The sequence below is a fragment of the Centroberyx affinis genome, unplaced genomic scaffold, assembly GCF_046629955.1.
Source record: "Centroberyx affinis isolate AG114_WGS23_722 - 3 ecotype Tasmania unplaced genomic scaffold, CSIRO-AGI_Caff_v1 ptg003282l_1, whole genome shotgun sequence".
Taxonomy (NCBI): Eukaryota; Metazoa; Chordata; class Actinopteri; order Beryciformes; family Berycidae; genus Centroberyx; species Centroberyx affinis.
In genome coordinates this window covers 406,389-424,921 of record NW_027281298.1, presented here as the reverse complement: position 1 = coordinate 424,921, position 18,533 = coordinate 406,389, and the positions used below count along the sequence as shown (strand labels likewise).

At 43.2% G+C, this 18,533-nt stretch overlaps 1 protein-coding gene across 1 annotated transcript in view; it reads right to left on the bottom strand.

The window, feature by feature from the left end:
* Window positions 1-18,533, bottom strand: part of fbxl17 (F-box and leucine-rich repeat protein 17) — a gene marked incomplete at its 3' end in the record, with an annotated part of 145,591 nt that overhangs the window by 60,755 nt on the left and 66,303 nt on the right. Inside the window, exons 7-8 of the mRNA XM_071538508.1 lie at window positions 13,466-13,573; window positions 2,619-2,749 (exon numbers count right to left, since the gene is read on the bottom strand). Coding sequence (XP_071394609.1) covers window positions 2,619-2,749; window positions 13,466-13,573 — 239 coding nt within the window. The remainder of the gene's footprint in view (window positions 1-2,618; window positions 2,750-13,465; window positions 13,574-18,533) is intronic.

Below are 18,533 nucleotides of genomic sequence, written 5' to 3'. Positions count from 1 at the left end.
CAACCTCGCTCCCCAAGAAATGACGGTGACCAAAAACGGCCGTCCTGCTGTCACAATCTGCCTGTCTGACTGTGACGATGCGAAGTCCGCATTTGGTCATCATTTTTTCCCAGGCCAGCTCCTTGGTTTCTAACACCAAGACGCTGTTTTTTTCTGCTATTACTGAGGAAGATGGAGGGAAGCCAGAAGAGACGGTGTTTTATTTTTTTTTTTCAAGATGAGATAGAAGAAGAGATGGCGAGAGAGTGAGAGAAGAGAGGAAGGAAAATGACCAGAGTACTTTACCTCCCACTGTGCTCTATCTCTCTGATGGCCCCTTGTCGGGGGACAAATTGATCCAAGAAATAAGGGGTCATTTCCTCTACCTGTTTACCTGTTCACAACACACTGTCATCAGTTTGAAACACACACACACACACACACACACACACACACATACACAAGCTTCTGACCCAGCTCCAACCCTGAGAGCGGTAATGCTGGGGGGGTAAAGCTGTTCTGGTTTTCACTGTGAACTTCCAACAAGCAGGTAAAGAGTGTGTGTGTGTGTGTGTGCGTGTGTGTGTCTAAGTGTGTCTGTCCGTGCTCATATTGGTGTGTGTGCAAGCATGTGGGTGGGAGAGGGAGTTGGTGAATTTTTAAGGTGTTTTTTTACTTACTTTTTCCTCTGTTGTGTTGTGAGAGGCTCTGCTAAAGAACGTGAAAATTGCAAGTCTCTCTCTCCCACACACACAAACACACACACACACACACACAGGACACACAGGACACACACACCTCAGTCTCCATACTCCCACCACCTCCAACCCTCCGTCTTTGAAACTGTCTTAAAATCTGTCTTTAAATCTTACCTCTTTAAATAAGATCCCCCCCCTCCTCTCTCTCTCTCTCTCACACACACACACACACACACATACATACACTTGCATCCACACACACACACCTCCTCCTCCACACTGCGACCACCTCTCACTCCCTCCCTCCTTTAAATCAACCCCCCTCCTCTCCACTCTGGGCTGTGTGACTGTAAAGTGTAACAGTAAAGCAGCTTATGACTGGAGGCTTTTATTTGCTCTGTGAGTCCTTGAGCAGTCAGCAAGTACACAGTACACATGCAGGTCTACGGAGCCAGGAGGCAGGGCAGAGCAAACAGCTCTGCATTAGTCTTGCTGGATTTGCAAAACCTCTCCTCTCGGGGTGGAACAGTGCAGCATCAGAGCAGCGAGCATGTAAAAAGTAAGACTATGATGGCTATGTCTGTCCACCTGGGCCTTTCTCTCTCTCGCCTCTGCTTCACCCCTTTATTTTTCCACATAAGCCAACAGCACACCTGCGCTCTCATGCACACACAACATCCTTCCTTTATCTCCCACACACACAGACACACACACACCACACACACACAGAGACACACATCATCCTAAACCTCATATTCTCACAGCCGATCCAGACAAATCCAGTCAGACACACATACACCTTCTGCCCCAAAACCAATGCAGCAAATATCATTATGGAATCAATGCAGCCGAATCAATCAACTGTGTGTGTGTGTGTGTGTGTGTGTGTTGGTGTGTGTGTGATAAAGGGAAGAAGTTGATAACACCATGTGCTCCTCTGAGGATTTCACCAACCTCCATGTTTTTTGATTGAAAGGAGGCGGGTAAGGTATTACCATAACCTTCCCACCACATGTCTGCTGTAAACTCAATAATACAGGAATAATTTCACACACACACACACACACACACACACACACACACACACACACACACACACAGCTTGGCTGCATCCATTGTTGCTATGCACCATGGTAAATTCAATATTGTGTTAACACTCCTAAGCCAGAGTGGGAGTACAGTCGGCAGAGAAGCCACAGCCTTAGCTGTAAATCAATAGATTAAATAGAAATGTATGAATAAAACACAAGATAATAAATAAAAGAGGAGATGGTTTACTCTAGCCTTCATATACAGGTCCTCTAGAGGGCCCTCCCCTCCCATAGAGCTGAGAGAGAGAGAGGAGAGAGAGAGAGAGAGAGAGAGAGAGAGAGAGAGAGGGAGAAGAGAGAGAGAGAGAGAGAGAGAAAGACAGCAAGAAAGATGGCCAGAGAGACCACAAGAACAAAGAAAGGATGGAAAAAAAGAGTTCTTGCTTTATTATTAATTTTCTATCTTTCATTCTTTGCAATCTAATCCAATGGTCCGAAATTGTACATACAGTACAACAGTAGTAGAGTCCCTTCTTATGTCCATCATTCCCCTGCCGGTGTTGGTGTGCTTGCATGAACAGCGTATTTTATGTAAGTGTCCATCTGCCTGTCTCTCTGTACAGTATGTCTGAGTGAGTTTCCATAAAGTATGTGAATATGTGCACACATGTGACAGAAATGTCTGTGTGGACTGGACTGGTCATGCCAAAGAGTAGTTTCCATCACCATTTGGAAAGAAAACTTTTTGGATTTTGTACATAATTGGCTCAAATTATGGCTAGCTCCAAATTTTCTGTGTGTGGGTGTGTGTGTGTGTGTGTGTGTGTGTGTGTGTGTGTGTGTGTGTGTGTGTGTGTGTGCGTGTGTGTGTGCGTGTGTGTGTGTGTGTACCAGATGTGTATGTACATACCTGTCATTGATGCTCCAGTTGAGGCAGAGGTTGAGGGAGCTAAGGTTGCGACATTTCCTCACCACCTCCATCACTGTCTCATTGTTCAGCTCAGAGATGTGCCGCAGGTCCAGGATACTCAGGTTACGGAGCTACAAGAGGGAACATAAACACACACACACACACACACACACACACACACACACATTTGAATGCTTTACTCTAATCATCACAAACAAAGTATAGTGGCATTAGCAGCACAGTACAGACAAACTTTTTTTAACATAATATCTCTCCCTCTCGCTCTCTCTCTTTCTCACACACACACACGTAAACAAATGCACATTTTCCATTTTTTTAAGGAGGGAACAGAGCTTTATTAGTTCATTTTAGTTAATGCAGATAAAAATGGAAACTGCGAAGAGAGAAATACAGCAGACTTGGACTGAGTTTGGATCTGATGAAGGTATTTCATACTGAGCCACCAGGATGGTTTTGGTGAGTCCCAAGATGATTTAAGGACTGTGAAAATAATCTATATACACACTTTTAATAAATGGGTGTATTACAAAAAGCATCAATGCAAAATAAAACCTAACAAGGAAGATAAAGTAATAACACAAAATGTGTTTGCAGTCTGTGCATGCCTGCCTGTGGTGCGGCGTTATGAGCCAAAGTGAGCTATCTTTGCATCCACTTTTCCTCTTCCTTTTATCTCTCCGACTTTCAATAATCCTTCTTGCCAATCTGAATTCCTCTAAAGAGGGGGTTTAGATTAATCCTCCAGTCAAAATCTGTACTTCCTGACACATTCATACATACACACAAACACACACACACACAAACACAAACACTGATAACAGCATCCAACCTACCAGCTTGCAGATGTTACCAAAGGATTTCCAAGTAAAAGCATAGGTATAAATTTCTCTGATACATACTCGGCACAATTTAAGGATCGCACAGGCACACACACACACATACGCGCACACACACACACACACACACACCAGGGATGCGAGATAATAGAGGTATGATATTCCGGCCAGTCGCCAGGGAGACAGGGTGGTAAATGTCATGGCCAAGGCTAAAGAGAAAACAAGCTTACAGTTGGTGTTAAGATCACTGAGCACTATTGTCGGCTCCATAGGCATGACATATATCTACCAGCGTGAAGACACATGGGGGAAATGGATAAGGACCAAGGCTCGCTGTGGGAAGTAAACACACATGTAAACACGCTTCTCTGTGCCCCCATACTGTGCTCCAAAACACACAAACACACCAACAGCAAACAAACATGGTGAGTGTGTGATCCCGCACTCCACTGGAGGTAGAAACCTTTCAAAACCTTTTTTTTTTTTTTTTAACCTTTGTGTAGTTGTTCCATTTGTCTCTCCCTCCACTGTAGCCTGTGGCTTTCTGTCACTCCTCAATAGAAAATTGTATCCACACCTCCGGTGATAAAAGGCCTCCTTAGGCATACTTATGAAATAAACATGAAACAGATTTTGTTTGTAGCACAACCCGCACCTTTACTGCTAAGACACGCTTAGACATACTAATGAAATAAACATTAAACAGCTTGTGCGTACAAAGATGGGTCAAGAATACAGCAGTAATCGCTAGGGACAGCAAAACTGACAGAAAAAACAATGGTATTTAATGAAAAAGAAAAGCCTAAACTGTATGCATAAACATCCACATGCACACACACACATATGGGCTTTCATGCGCACACTCGCACACACACACACACTCACACTCACACACTATCATGTGCCCCTGTGGCCAGTGTTGGATCGAAGTGCTAAATTATTCATGGAGAATGAGGCTGATCTGGCTGTGTGTCTGTGTGTCTGTGTGTGTGAGTGTGTGAGTGTGTGTGTGTGTGTGTGTGTGTGGTGTATATGTGCATGTTTATGTGTGGTGGCATTGTTTGCAAAACAAAGGCATTGCAAAAATTGAACCTGGATGTAAGTAACCGCCACCACACACGCTCAACACTTAACAACAGAAGACCTCCACTCCGAGTGTCAAAAATAGCCATCAATACACACATATGCTCATACACTCACACACTCACACACTCACACACTCACAGACTCGCACACACACCACACAATCATTCATATTCAATTTCTATGGTTATTCAGTCTGGAGTACATTTTAAAAAGCCCAACTTCAAAAGTAGAATTTCGTCTCCAAATCTTCAAAAACGCTTATCTCTGCCAAATAGAATTTCTACTACAACCAATGGCAAGTATCCCATTGATGTGGACAGCCAATGAGAAACCAGGCCAACAAGCCTGAGTTTTGATTGGCTGAGATTGTAGCTAGGATGTAGAAAATTGAAAAATTAGCAGATGTCTGCATGAAGGGGAAGAGGTAGAGTCGCGGCTGAGACTGTGACTTTGGTAATCCATCTGTGAAAACCACAACAGGGGAAAAAAAAAAAAATTCACAGTTTAGCCGACATCTGCCAAAAGAAAAATATTCTACAAATCCCCGTATTGAAAAGTAAAGGAAAAAACCTCTGTGTAATTAGTCACGCCTATAGCATGTGACAGGCCACAGTGCCAGTGTTTGTTTTCCCATCGTTGGCAGATTATCATCAACTGATTCACAGGTGAAAGGTTTTAATGTTCCCCATTTTATTAATCATTTCCACTCGTAATATAGCTTATTTTCTGCCCAATTATTTCTGTGATCCAAGAACAGAAAGGTGAGAAAAAGAAAGAAAAATAAAGGGAGAGAAATTCGAGAAAGAGAGAGAGAGAGGGGGAAAAGAGAGAGAGAGAGAGAGAGAGAGAGAGAGAGAGAGAGAGAAGAGCAAGAGGAAAGCCAGAGACAGAGAGCAAGACACAGCGAGTGATTTAGGAAGAGCAAGCGAGAGAGAATAACAGAGAGGGAGAGATAAAGAGAGCAATAGAGTAGAGACAGAGAGGGATAGAGAGAGGGACAGAGGGACAGAGAGACAGAGAGACAGAGAGAAAGAGAGAGAGAAAAAGAGAGAGAGAGAAGAGCAAGAGGAAAGCCAGAGACAGAGAGCAAGACACAGTGAGTGATTTCGGAAGAGCAAGCGAGAGAGAATAACAGAGAGGGAGAGATAAAGAGAGAAATAGAGTAGAGACAGAGAGAGATAGAGAGAGGGACAGAGGGACAGAGAGAGAGAGAGAGAGGGGGAGAGAGGGAGAGAGAGAGAGAGAGTAGGGGGTTTGGTGGGTCTCTGGCAGGTTGTTCTCCTCCTTGGCTGAGGTCTGTAGCCAGGCAGAGTTTGTCTCCTCTCCTCTGAGTTGGCAGCTACAGCTGGATAATTATTCACCCTGTTAATAAAAACACTGAAACCTGCAAAACACAGCTGCTCTGAGGCCAGCGTGTAGCCCCACACTTGAACACACACACACACACACGCACGCATAAACGCACGCACAGTACAGGAATGTATGCACACACTGACAGATACACCCACGAATCTGCGCACACACATTCACACACAGAGACACACATCAAAAGTTTTTTCTCACCATACTGCAACAACTCAAATTTTTAAAATGGTTATGTTTATTATCATTAGTAGTAGTAGCAGCAGCAGTAGCAGTATAATACATTTGCTCTTTTGGGTTGTGAATTTAATAACAGAAAAAGGCAGGTACCTTCTAAACATTACCTTATGTTAAAGTGCTATCTTATCTTATCTTATCCAGTCAATGGGGGGTTGAGGAAGACCAACCACTGTTAGATACACAAGAGTATAATATAAGTTTTATTTTTAAATCACTCTTTAAAAGCCTCTTTTTAAACTTTAAATTCCCTGAAAATTAAGAAATATATCTTAATATATTTTGCAAAGGTGTAAAAGTCAACTTTTTTGTCTTGGTATTTTAAGGACTTTCTATTCAAGTAATTTCTTAGATAGATTTCAATTTTCGATTCTGCCAGAAAGAGCCACAGAGCAGAAAAGCTCCCAGTCACTGCAGCAGACATTCAATTAAAAAAAAACACAGATTCATATCAAGCTCTACAGCATTACAATCCAAACTGGATGTGCATGTTAGTTTATGGTCCAAGTCTAAATCAAATAAAATATAATACACAGTATCATACCTTATGTACAGATAAGAGATAAGCGATCACTTCACATTACACAAGAGCTGGATGAACAAACCGTTCATGTCTGAGACACGGGCGCACCACTGTATTACTGTGTTAATGAGGTCGTTTTATTCAGTCCACATGAGGAGAGGAGGTCTTTGGCCTGCGAGCAGCTTGGCTCCCACCTGCCTAAATTAGAAGCCTCTCTCAAACAGGAAATGAGAGTTTGAGTCAGAGGTCAAACACAAAACGCCACTTTAAATGAAAGAAAAATAAATGGCCGTTTCAAAGGTACGCTCTCCTTCAGCCAAGCGTAGGTTGGAGTTCAATATTTGGAGAGGTTGATTTGACACTTTATTACATTAGTGTATGTCAGAGTCTGGCACACTGGGTGCATGTGTGTGTGTGTGTGTGTGGAGAACATACCTGTGTGTGCTCTGCCAGACTATAGAGCTATAACTAACTGCACCTATTACTGCATTTATTTACACAACGTCAAGCATCAAGATGCCAAGCAGGAAGCTGAGCCAGGCTGGACCCCATGCAGAGGATATGATGTCATGGCTTCAACGCTGGCACAAAGCTGCATGAGTTCATGGCTGTTGCTGACCATCAGCCTCAGTGTCCCAGCTGACAGGCGGCTAGATGACATTTAAACGGCGCGGACAAAGCTAGCATTGTTGGAGTCATAAATAGCGTACATGTTGGATTTGGAAAATATGATTTGCTATTTCATTGCTGCACTTAATTTAAAACCGCTACAGGATTTAGTAAGTGGGTTTGTTAAATGAAAAAGATATCTGACTGTAGGAAACATATATCCCTAAACAGGCCCACACAAATCCCCTCGCATACGAGTCCAATCTACGGGAGAAATGTTTGCTTTTTCGGGGAAAACCCCTTCAGCTGTGATATCAAAACAACTCAGCCATCCAATGAAAAGAGGCACAGATGAGAAGGAACCAGTCTAACTTGAACTTTAATCCTCTAAACAATCTAGATCGAAGTTTAGACAGCCAAACTAAAGTAAAATCCAAAGTCCTGAGTCCTAAGTCAAAGTCGCGGGGTATTGTCGAGGCGGCACGGTGGCCTTGACACATTTTGCTCGCCTGTCCGCATGTGTTGGGGATTGTGTGAGACGGGATGAGGCGAGGGCGAAAAGGTGAGAGGGATGGCAGCGATGTCACAGGGTGAATAAGAGTGCGCACTCATGCATACACACTCTGTTTTTTTCCATATCTGAGCATCCCAGACAGTTCAGTCAGACAGGAGAAAGCTGTGTCGAGACAATCCATCTGCGGTAAGCCTAAATCGCACGCACCCCTCCAGACACATATTCACACACACACACACACACACACACACACACAAAGGTCTGTGCAGACAGAAGTATGAATATTTGAAGAGGGAATGGGGCAAAAACTGGAAAGGCCATGGGTCTGATATCACAAATACATTGTCCGCATCAGTCATGGACTGGTAGGCTGATCCCTGTGTGTGTGTGTGTGTGTGTGTGTGTGTGTTCGTATGAGAGAGTGAGAGAGTGTGTGTATGTGTGTGTGTGCGTGTGGTTAACTTCTCTCTTTATCTGTCTTATGCCCATCTACTGTCTATCACTTATTTTCCCTCCCCTACCCCCTTCTCTCTCTCCCTCTCCCTCTCTCTCTCTCTCACTCTCTTTCTCCCTTTCTCCCGCTAATCCTGCGTGTGTTGGTGTTGATAACAAACAAGGAAAGGCTAGAAGAGATAGAGAGCGGTGGTTTCTCTTCAGCGCACTAAGCCAAATGACCACACAAGCACACACACACACTCAACACACACACACACACACACACACACACACACACACACACACGACAGCACTGGATGACAGTCATAGCACACTGACACTCGTTGGACCAATAATGAGACATGATACTCCTCCCTCCAGAGGTCAGGAACCTCTCTGTCTCTGTCTGTCTCTGGGTTAAAAGTCTTAGAGCCAAACGAATTATTCTTCAATTACTCTTGGAAAGGACACACATCATCCTTAGGCTCTCCCCGCTCATTATATTCATAAATCCCCCAATCTCCTCCATACAGCAGTGAAGAAAACGATTATTACAATTTCTCGACTCTCATTTCGCACACCCCAGCCCTCACCCCCATTACCTTTCTTCCCCCTAATCCCCTCTCCTCCTCCTCCCCCTTCATCCTCCCTACCACCCCCGAGACACAATACACATGTAAAATTACACACTTAAACACACAAACACACACACACACACACACACACACACATACATATATATATATATATATTATATATATATATATATACACACAGGCACACTTCTTCTGGTTTGTGTTGGGGGTTATCAGTTTGACACAGAGGGCACTGTGATTATGTATTTTCTGTGCTCCAGTCAGGGGGAGCAGATAAGGGGCCGGCAGACTACAGCAGAGCCAGACACCACTCATCCTATGTGGGGGAGGGAGCGGCGGAGAGCGGGGTGCAAAGGTGTTGGTGGGTGAAGACCTGTATCTTAACCTTTGTGTGTCACCTCTTTATACCCCCTACTCTGCCTGAGTCTTTATTTTTTTTACTGTCTGCCTCACAGTGATTTGGAGAATTGGGGAAAAGGAAGGAATTATTTAATGGGATTTGACACTTGTCTTTTATTGCAGAGGCTGTGAGCCAAATTTGAACCCGTGATTTTGCGAGTGCATACTACTCGCCTGAGTCCCCTAAGCCACCGGGATGGATAGAACATATGATTTTGGTTATAAAATGAAATAGCTTCACTGTCATAAACCAGACTGTTTTATTTGCTCATAAACACACAGAGAGAATGAGGTATTGCCCATGTTCCAAATCTGTCAAATTTAGAGAGCATTTATCAAAGGTCCTAAGTTACTGCGGAGAAGAACAACAAAACTAGTGGAGCGACACGGCTGAATTCATCTACAAGGCCCCAAATTAAGACCAGAGAAATTCAAGTTCTGAACATCAGAGGGACAACACAGAGCTATTACAGTCTCAAAATATACCTCCTTTCATCTCTGACACATTCTTCAACAATCTCTCCATTTGTTTTGTCTTTGGCCTCCCCTCTCTCCCGAGGGCGGGAACTATCACACACACAAAAAAGGCTTTCTGAGGCCCACAGTGTCTCAGGGCAGTGATAGGCTGATGTATGAGGAGGGGCATTGTGGGTAGGCATGACAGGCGAGGGGAAGCCATCAGTGGGACATCTAAGGCTGGGGGAATGAAGGCTCTCTGGCACCCAGAGCTACTCTCAAACACTGGCTCTCTGATAGGGCCGACCTTGGACTTAATCACTACCAGAAGAAAAGAACACCGCTTGACAGGAAGATGGAGAGACAGAGTGAGAGAGAGAGGGAGAGAGAGAGAGGGAGAGACAGACAGACAGAGAGAGAAAGAGAGAGTGTGAGAGACAGTGAGAGAGAGGGACACACAAACCGCAAGAGCAAAAGAGAGAAAAACAGAGATACATATACAGAGAGTGACAATGACCGAGAGGCAAGCAGAAAGAGAACAGATAGAAAAAAAGAGAGAGAGAGAGAGAGAGAGAGAGAGACACATAAAGAGGTAACGACACTGTTCAAAGAGATGGATAACGACGCTGTTGTTGTTGCTCATCGTTTCAAAGGCAGCCAACACCAAATTGGACCGAGGCTGCCAGGAAAGCAGAGGGAAAGCACAGCAAATATGTCATCCAGTTCTAAAACACACACACACATATCCATTCCCTAAGATTCAAACACACACACACACACACATTTGAAGTGCAAGGGGTCATACACAAGCTGGCTGAGTGGTGGAGCCTTCCACCCTTCCATAACGCCCAACCACCCCCACACACATACACACACATACACACACATACACACACATACACACAAACACTTAATCCATTGCACTTTCACCTCTGTGGCTTGTCGCAGGCATGACTCAAGGGTGAACCCTTTGACACTGAATTAGGGGAATGATTAATCTCATTCAGGTACACACATACACACATGCATCGCATTCTCTTTCACTCTCTCTCTTTCTCTCTCTCTCTCCCTCTCTCTCTCTCTCACACACAAACACACACACACACACGGAAAGACTTCTCATATTAGCTGCTGAGGGAGAGCACCAAATCACTGAGAGCATTGGGACACACACAAAGCCTTCGTCCCAAGATGCTTTGTATCCATTACATAGCCTTGGGGCGTGACAAGCCTCATCAATAAAACCATTATTAACGTCATGGGCTTGGAGGAAACTTAAAGGTTCAATCCGTAAACCCAACCATAAATAAAGGGTCAGCCTGGCACAGCAAGACAAAAGACTGGATTGGACACATGTTTTTTTTTTTTTATTAAATTTACACAGCTCTTGATCTGATGATTGAAGCTGCAAATGCTTGTACTGTTTGAGTTACAACCGGATTCGGAAAGTGCTAGAAAGCGTTTTTTCCATTAGCAGGTCTTACTCTTGCAGCATCAAACACTTATCCACAAAAAATCGTGAATTGGCCTTTCAGTATCTAACAAGATGATGATTTGATGATGATGACTGCCTGGTGACAACTATTGAGTTGTGTTGTACATTACAGAGAAACTCCAAAGTCTCTGTGGGCCTGCGACTCTGCGAGGCCATTAGAAGTGCATAAACGCCTCGGTTTTACAGTTACTCCACCGACTGTCTCCATCGAGCTCAGCGCGATGGGTGGCCCATTTCAACCGGCAGCTCACTTGATTAAAAAAAATACGATTTCAATTGATTTCCCCGCACCTAATTTTTGAGAACTCAGTATAAAAATGACTATCAATCTGAAATGAGTGTGTCATATGAGAGAAGTTAATAAAAGTAATGGATTTTTTTTTTTTGCTGATAGCCGAGTAGAGAGTGAGGGGGTTGGAAAGATTGTCAGAGAGAGAGAGAGAGAGAGAGAGAGAAAGAGAATGAGCAAGCAAGGAAGAGAAGAGGTGGGAGGGAGAGGGAAAAAAAGAGAAGGCGTGTGAAAATCGAACAAGAGAGGCCCGCCGCAGTCCTGGATCACATGGAGGTCCACGGAGTCATCAGAAATGCAACGATTCTAAACGCGAAAATATGATTTCCAATTGAGACTGGATGGGACCAAGTGGGAATGAATGAGAGGAGGAATCAACTGCTAAACGAGATAATTACTGTCAGAGATTAGAGAGGAAGAGAGAGAGGAAGAGGCAGAGAGAGAGAGAGACAGAGAGAGATGAATCACAGACACTGAAACGAAGGCTGGATCGACAGAGAAGCTTGACAGAAACAAAGAGAGAGCCATGATTTGATTCTCAATCGGTATAAAGAGAGAGTCTGGTCAACAGGTTAGCCTCGAAAAATCTAGATCTCCTCCTGTACTCCACTTCTACTGCCAGTCCCAGGCTTTATGACCGTTCCTGGGCCCAAAACTTCAACTACCTTCACCAAAATAACATGTTTTCAGTTAGGATCAAACTGCACCTTTAGCGGAATTACGAGTTTGCAAATCTAAACTCCTCAAAACTTCACCTTGGTTAATATTGTAATAAATAATAATGAGGTGTGCTACACAGGTGTGTGTGTGTGTGTGTGTGTGTGTGTGTGTGTGTGTGTGTGTGTGTGTATGTGTGTGCGTGTGTGTGTGTGTCCACCTCCAGGTATGCTAATGCTGTTATGACTGGCTGGCTTCATTACAGTCTGTCTACAACAGCGTGGCCAAGGTCAGTGGAGGCTGCAGAGATGATAGGGGGCCAAAACCACCAGCACAAATTAATCTGCTGTTTAATCTAATAATGCACCGCAGCATCGGGTGTCTCAGTCCTATTAACACAACTGTAATTGCATTTGAGGAGGAAGGAGCACATGCAGGCCCACAAGTGTACGTTCACACCTGTGTGTACACGCACCTACATCAAACACAGACACAAAACGAACTGCACCACAAAAACACAGACACACACACGTGCGCACATACACCGGCACACGCACACTCTCTCTCTCTCGCTCTCTCTCTCTCTCTCACACACACACAGATTCCAGATGGATATCGTGTTGAGGAAAGGAAGAAAAATAACGCAATTTCCCGGTGAATTCAATTCAACCGATTGTGGTGTGAGTGCGTGTGTCTGCATGTGTGTCCATGTTTATGTGGCGTGGTACATCTTTAACCATGGAGCCCTGCTCATTAACATAGTAATATCCAAACAGCAGGGTGTAGTCAGAACAGCAGCGTATTATTAGGATTCATCTCATTAGGCTTTCATGAGATTTAAAAGTTAACACGTAATAACTTCAACACCAAGTTTGGGATAAAACACACAGCGAGGTCTTGAGTTTAGTTTGAGAAAGGTACATTTCCACTGGAGATAATGCATGACTGCAGCCACATGGAGAGCTGCTGGCCTAGAGTCAGTTATTATAACCGGATTAGACAAAAAAAATCAGCCATGCAAAAACTCCCGTTGACATTTACCAATACAAATAATTGCTGCAAAAACATTCGAATGGAATAACCTTCCATGTAAGTGTCCTTCAGGAACTTTGGTATCTTCAGTTTACTGTATGAAAACAACAGGCTGATATTCAAAGGATGTCTATGACCAACGGCCCACGGCAAACAATGACAACATATGTCAAAAAACATGTGGGAGTGAAGCTAAAAAAACAAACAAAAACATCAGGTAGTATCTTTAATTCCTGTCTCACACAATATTTACAAGAACACAAAGCTAAACATGTTAGCCATGTAGTGTGTGCTACTCACCCCAGTAAGATGGATGACCCCCTGGGAGGTCACAGGGCATCCCATGAAGCCAACAAACTGCAGCTCAGGACAATGCTCTGCAACCGCTCGCACTGACCGGTCAGTCACCTGCATAGAGCAGAGAAGAGTAGAGAGGAGAAGAGAAAGGAAGATGAAGAGAAGAGTTCAAATCATAAAAAAATATTTTATATTTTCAAGGTTAAAATAGTTGGACCACCATTACTGAAGTGGTTTATATTTGTGGTTTGTATTTTTCTCTTCAAAGCACCCATTCAAATTCATTCATTCACTCTATACAGGGTCAACACATGACATTCATGGTTATTTATAAAAATGATCTGAAAGACTCAAATGATGTACTCAGACTTACTCACACAAATACACACACACACACACACACACACACACTGCTCATACGAACACACACAGTCTCACAAATTCAGCTTGAGTTGAGCCTTAAAGACCCCACGAAACGGTATCTTTACTTCCTTGATTTTATGCATTTCCTGTTCAAAGAGGATGTTGGGGCGGGACATAACACAGTGAGGGATCATTCAAAAGCCTAAACCAATATATCTGCCTAAAGCCTAAACCAATATACCTGATATCTACGAGTTCACCGTGAGGTCACCGTTAAAGTTACTCTTCCACTCTTTCCAGGAAGTAAAAGTAATTTTCTTTATTGGACAGTTTACAGTGGGGAAAAGACAAAGAGGGCAAAACATTTGTGAGTCAAAACTAAACTTGCTAATAATCTGCCAGTATCTTTTTTTGAACCTCAGCCCAACTTGGGTCCAGTCGGGTCCGGTCGCATTCAAGCATAAATGTCAAGTTCTACTCCGTTGGCGCTGAAGGTATTGGGGTGTTAAGTGTTTGACGGGCAGCCTTCTTCCCTGCTGGCCGTGCGCTCGCTCGTCATCACAGTCTCTCTGACACCATGTCAACACTCCACGCCACTCCACTCCAATTTAAAATTCCCACCAGAATGAACAGACATGCAGTACAATGGCAGAGAGACAAACAAACAAGGAAGATGGAGGGACACAGAGACAGAGACGGGGAGCCAGAGAAAAGGAGTGGGAGGAGGAGGATGATGACGGAGAAAACAGCTGAAGGAGTGTGTCAGCCGGGCAGCGTGGGCGTCGAATTATGATGGATGGAACGCTCCCCATCATTCACCCAGCCGTCGACTAAAAGCTCATAATGGATCAGAGATCAATAGGGAAGCAGAACATTTCCACCAGCTTCCACTGTAGTCATCAATATGGGTATCGATAGCTACTTCACCTCCCTCACCACATCACTCACGCAGCTCACTCAACACTCCGACAATATGGTGAAGATTGTTTGTCCTCTCTGTAGGCTCGCTCAGAGCTATCTCAAACTCTTCATCAATCACAAATAGACAATAAGATGAGGGAGGAAGAGAGAGAGAGAGAGAGAGAGAGAGAGAGAGAGAGAGAGAGAGAGAGAGAGAAAGAGAGAGAATTGACTCTATGCTGTGATTAACTGGGAAGACAAAGGAAAACAAACATCAAAGAGCAGGGAGAAAAGAAAAAAAAAACTTCACTTTTTTCTAGGCATCCCTGTCAACATCTTCAATGTTCCCTTCTGAAAATCCCCAAAAAGCGTCGGTGCCAAGAAAAAATCGATGTTCAATCGCACACACAGAAAGTTGCGAGGGCTGCATAGAGACACACAAACCTATGTTTATATATTTATATATATATATTTGAAAGAATATTTTAAAGTGCAAAAACATGATTACAGCCAAAAGTTGCTAATTAGACTCTGAATATACAGAATAAGATACTGGTTATGATGACTCTAATACATTTACTGATTGATCTTACCCAGTCAGTGAAGCCCGACAAGCCTGTGGAAGGCTGAGATGTTTTTTAAGGCTAAATAAAAAGTATGTCTGTGCTTCGATGTTTTGATGAGATGACATTCTGAGCAGATTTACACTTTGGGAAAAATACTGTAGAAAAAAGATACTGTACTGTATCTAGAGCTTGAGAAGAGGGCCCAGCAGATATACAGCTACACCAATAGTACCAGCCAATAGTGGGCTTTCAAACATAACTCACTGATAATGTACCATTAAAATTAGATTCAAATCAATTAAAAATGATGGTCACACTTTATTTGGATAGTCCAATGTTGATACTCAACGTCCTATCAAGTGACTAAAAAGGCCATTTAGTTTCAAGTGATGCTCATAATTGGCAATGACACAGTATGCACAATCTCTGTTTAACTTAACTGCTTGCACCCAAACTTTGACCACTTTTAAAAAAACTTTTTTGTTCTGCACTGCCAATGCAACTTGATCTTTATTCTCTTTTTATGCATTTTATTTACTTATTTATTCTCTCGTCATACACTGTCATTATACACTTTATTATCTCTTTATTTTTGTTGTTTTTTTTATTTATCTTATCCTGTATTTCTTATCTAATGTCTTATATACCTTATGTAAAGCACTTTGAATTGCATTTGTGTATGAAATGTGCTACATAAGTTAACCTGCCTTGCCTTTAAACATGCGACGCTGTCATGTGACAGTTAGTTGTCACATGACATGTCAGTGGTCCTGTTGGTCACCTTGCACAGAGCCTGATGAGCTGACACTCAACGCAAAATCATGACTTTGCTGAGAATTACTGAAATCTATGAGCACTATAATTGTCAAGGAACACAATAGGTGTAGAGGTGGATAAAACTATCTGATGTGTGAAAATCAATTTGGAGCCCTAACTGTAGTAGCAGTGATTAAACTAGTGGTTGTAAATTTAGCTCATTACAGCAGACTTGCCCTTCTAACCTCTCCCTATCTTTCTCTATCCGTCGCACTCTCTCTCCCCCCCCAAGGTCTAGCTTAAAGGTTATCGAGTCGAGGCAGAGCAAGATGGAGAACCCAGGGAGACAGAGAGGGGAGATGAGAAGGCGAAAAAAAAAAAGAACGAGGTGGCCATTTATCTTTCACCAGGTCACATACAGTGTAGCTCATCTGGGTAGAGCACCGGCTATAACTCTAGTGAAGTTCAAAGGTCTGTTCCTCACCTCATCAGCAAGAAGACAAAATGTTCCTAAAGTGCCAAAAGTGCTTGTAAAGTGCCAAATAGTTCATAATAGAAAATTACTGTGAGAAATTTCTTCACAGATGAGCTATACTAAAGTTTAGGGGTTCTAAGTTAGCAATGTAAAAGGTGATAGGAGTTGATGTGTTCACTTGCATGTGATTCTGAGCATCACCCCTACTCTGTTCCCCATATGTGGACACAAAAGAGAGGGAGGGAAACACACAAGCATGCGGACACATAGTTTGACCACCTACTGTGCGAAATTCTGTCCAACGAACAAAGATGATACTACAGGTAAGCAACGCTATCCTCACCATCCTGATCAATGATCCGACTTAAGCTAAAACAAAGAGATGACAAACTCATGCAGGTCAGGTGGACTGGAGACACTAAATTGCTCATAGGTGAGAATGTGTGTTTGATGTAGTAAATGTATATGATGTAGTATATGATGTACTGTATGTAGTATGTATTGCTGCATGGTATATAACATGTAATAATAATAACAAAAAAGTAATAATGATAAAATGCTATATAAATAAGCTTGACTTGACTTGAGTTCAGGTGTGCCTTTTGCTGAAATTTCAAAGTCAGTATCTAAAAAAATATTAAATTCAAGTCTAATGAGTTTCTAAACAAATTTGTGTGCAATGGACCAATTGCAGTAGCTCACTGTACTTTACTGTTTTACTTTACAAGGGATTTTTTTTTTTTTTATTCTTTCTTTATTTAGGAAAATTAAGGATTTACATAATTTTACTTTCAGTCCTTGTACAGAAATGAGTATCATTAGTACCTTAGAATTTTAAGTCACACATATTGTAAGTATGCAGCAACACTAGAGAGATTTGGATCCACCACTCTACCCATCACCATTCACTGCTGGGAGAAAATCCAAATAAAAGCTGAGTCGGGGCTCCGACTCGGAGACATTGATACATATGGAACCTGATCAGCGGGGCCAGGTGGAGACGGAGGAGAGCGGAGAGGAGGCGTCTTTTTGAGTACGAAACTTGAAAAAGGCTCCAGAAGGACCAGCCTGAGCTGAGCAGCTGGCAGGTGAAGGGAGCTGGCCGGAGCTCCCACAACAACATGGCCTCTGCCAAAAAACCATCAAGGAAAACATTTTCAGGTTGACTACCAGCAGAACCAAAAAGCTACGCGCCATCATGATCCCTAAATCAGAACCGCCTGGGGGGAGAAAGGCAAACGAATCACAGAGAGGCCACCTCCAGACTGTCTTTCATACTGGTATGTGTGTGTGTGTGTGTGTGTGTGTGTGTGTGTGTGTGTGTGTGTGTGTGTGTGTGTGTGTGTGGGTGCACAGTATATGCACTTGAGTGTGTGAGAGCAGAAAAGACAAAGAGAAAGGAAGAGAGACAGAGAGAGAAGAAGAGCAAGTTACAGTAACTCTCAGCAGGTGAAAGGGGAGACAGAGGGAAAAAAAAAATAAACTAATATCCCACCAGAGCAGAGCGGGGCAGGAGGGCATGTACCGTGTCAGATTAAGCCTGTGTGTGTGTGTGTGTGTGTGTGTGTGTGCATGTGTGTGTGTGTGCGCGAGTAAGACCATATGGGTTTGTAACTAAGGTTTGTCTCCAACCCACAAACACAAAACCCGTCCCAAATTTCTCTTTGCTTGTCCCTCCTCCCTCTCCCCCTTTCATGGACTTTGATTTAAAAACATGAAAAGAGCCGTGGCAGGGCTTTGGAGAAGAAGTGGCTAGCCAAGAGAGGCCTTAAACCCTTTTAGAAGGGATTTGGTTTAATGGTCTCTGGGTAAAGGAGGTAAGAAAAGCAAGAAGTGGGCTGGAATGGTGGAAATGCTGCAGTCATAAAGATAGTCTTTGTGTGTGTGCGTGTGTTTTAAAGAGCTGGAAGGTAGTTGTTGAGAAAGTGCTGTGGTAGCAAAAATGCTGTGTGAGTGTGTGTGTTTGTGTGTGTGTGTGTGTGTGTGTGTGTGTGTGTGTGTGTGTGTGTGT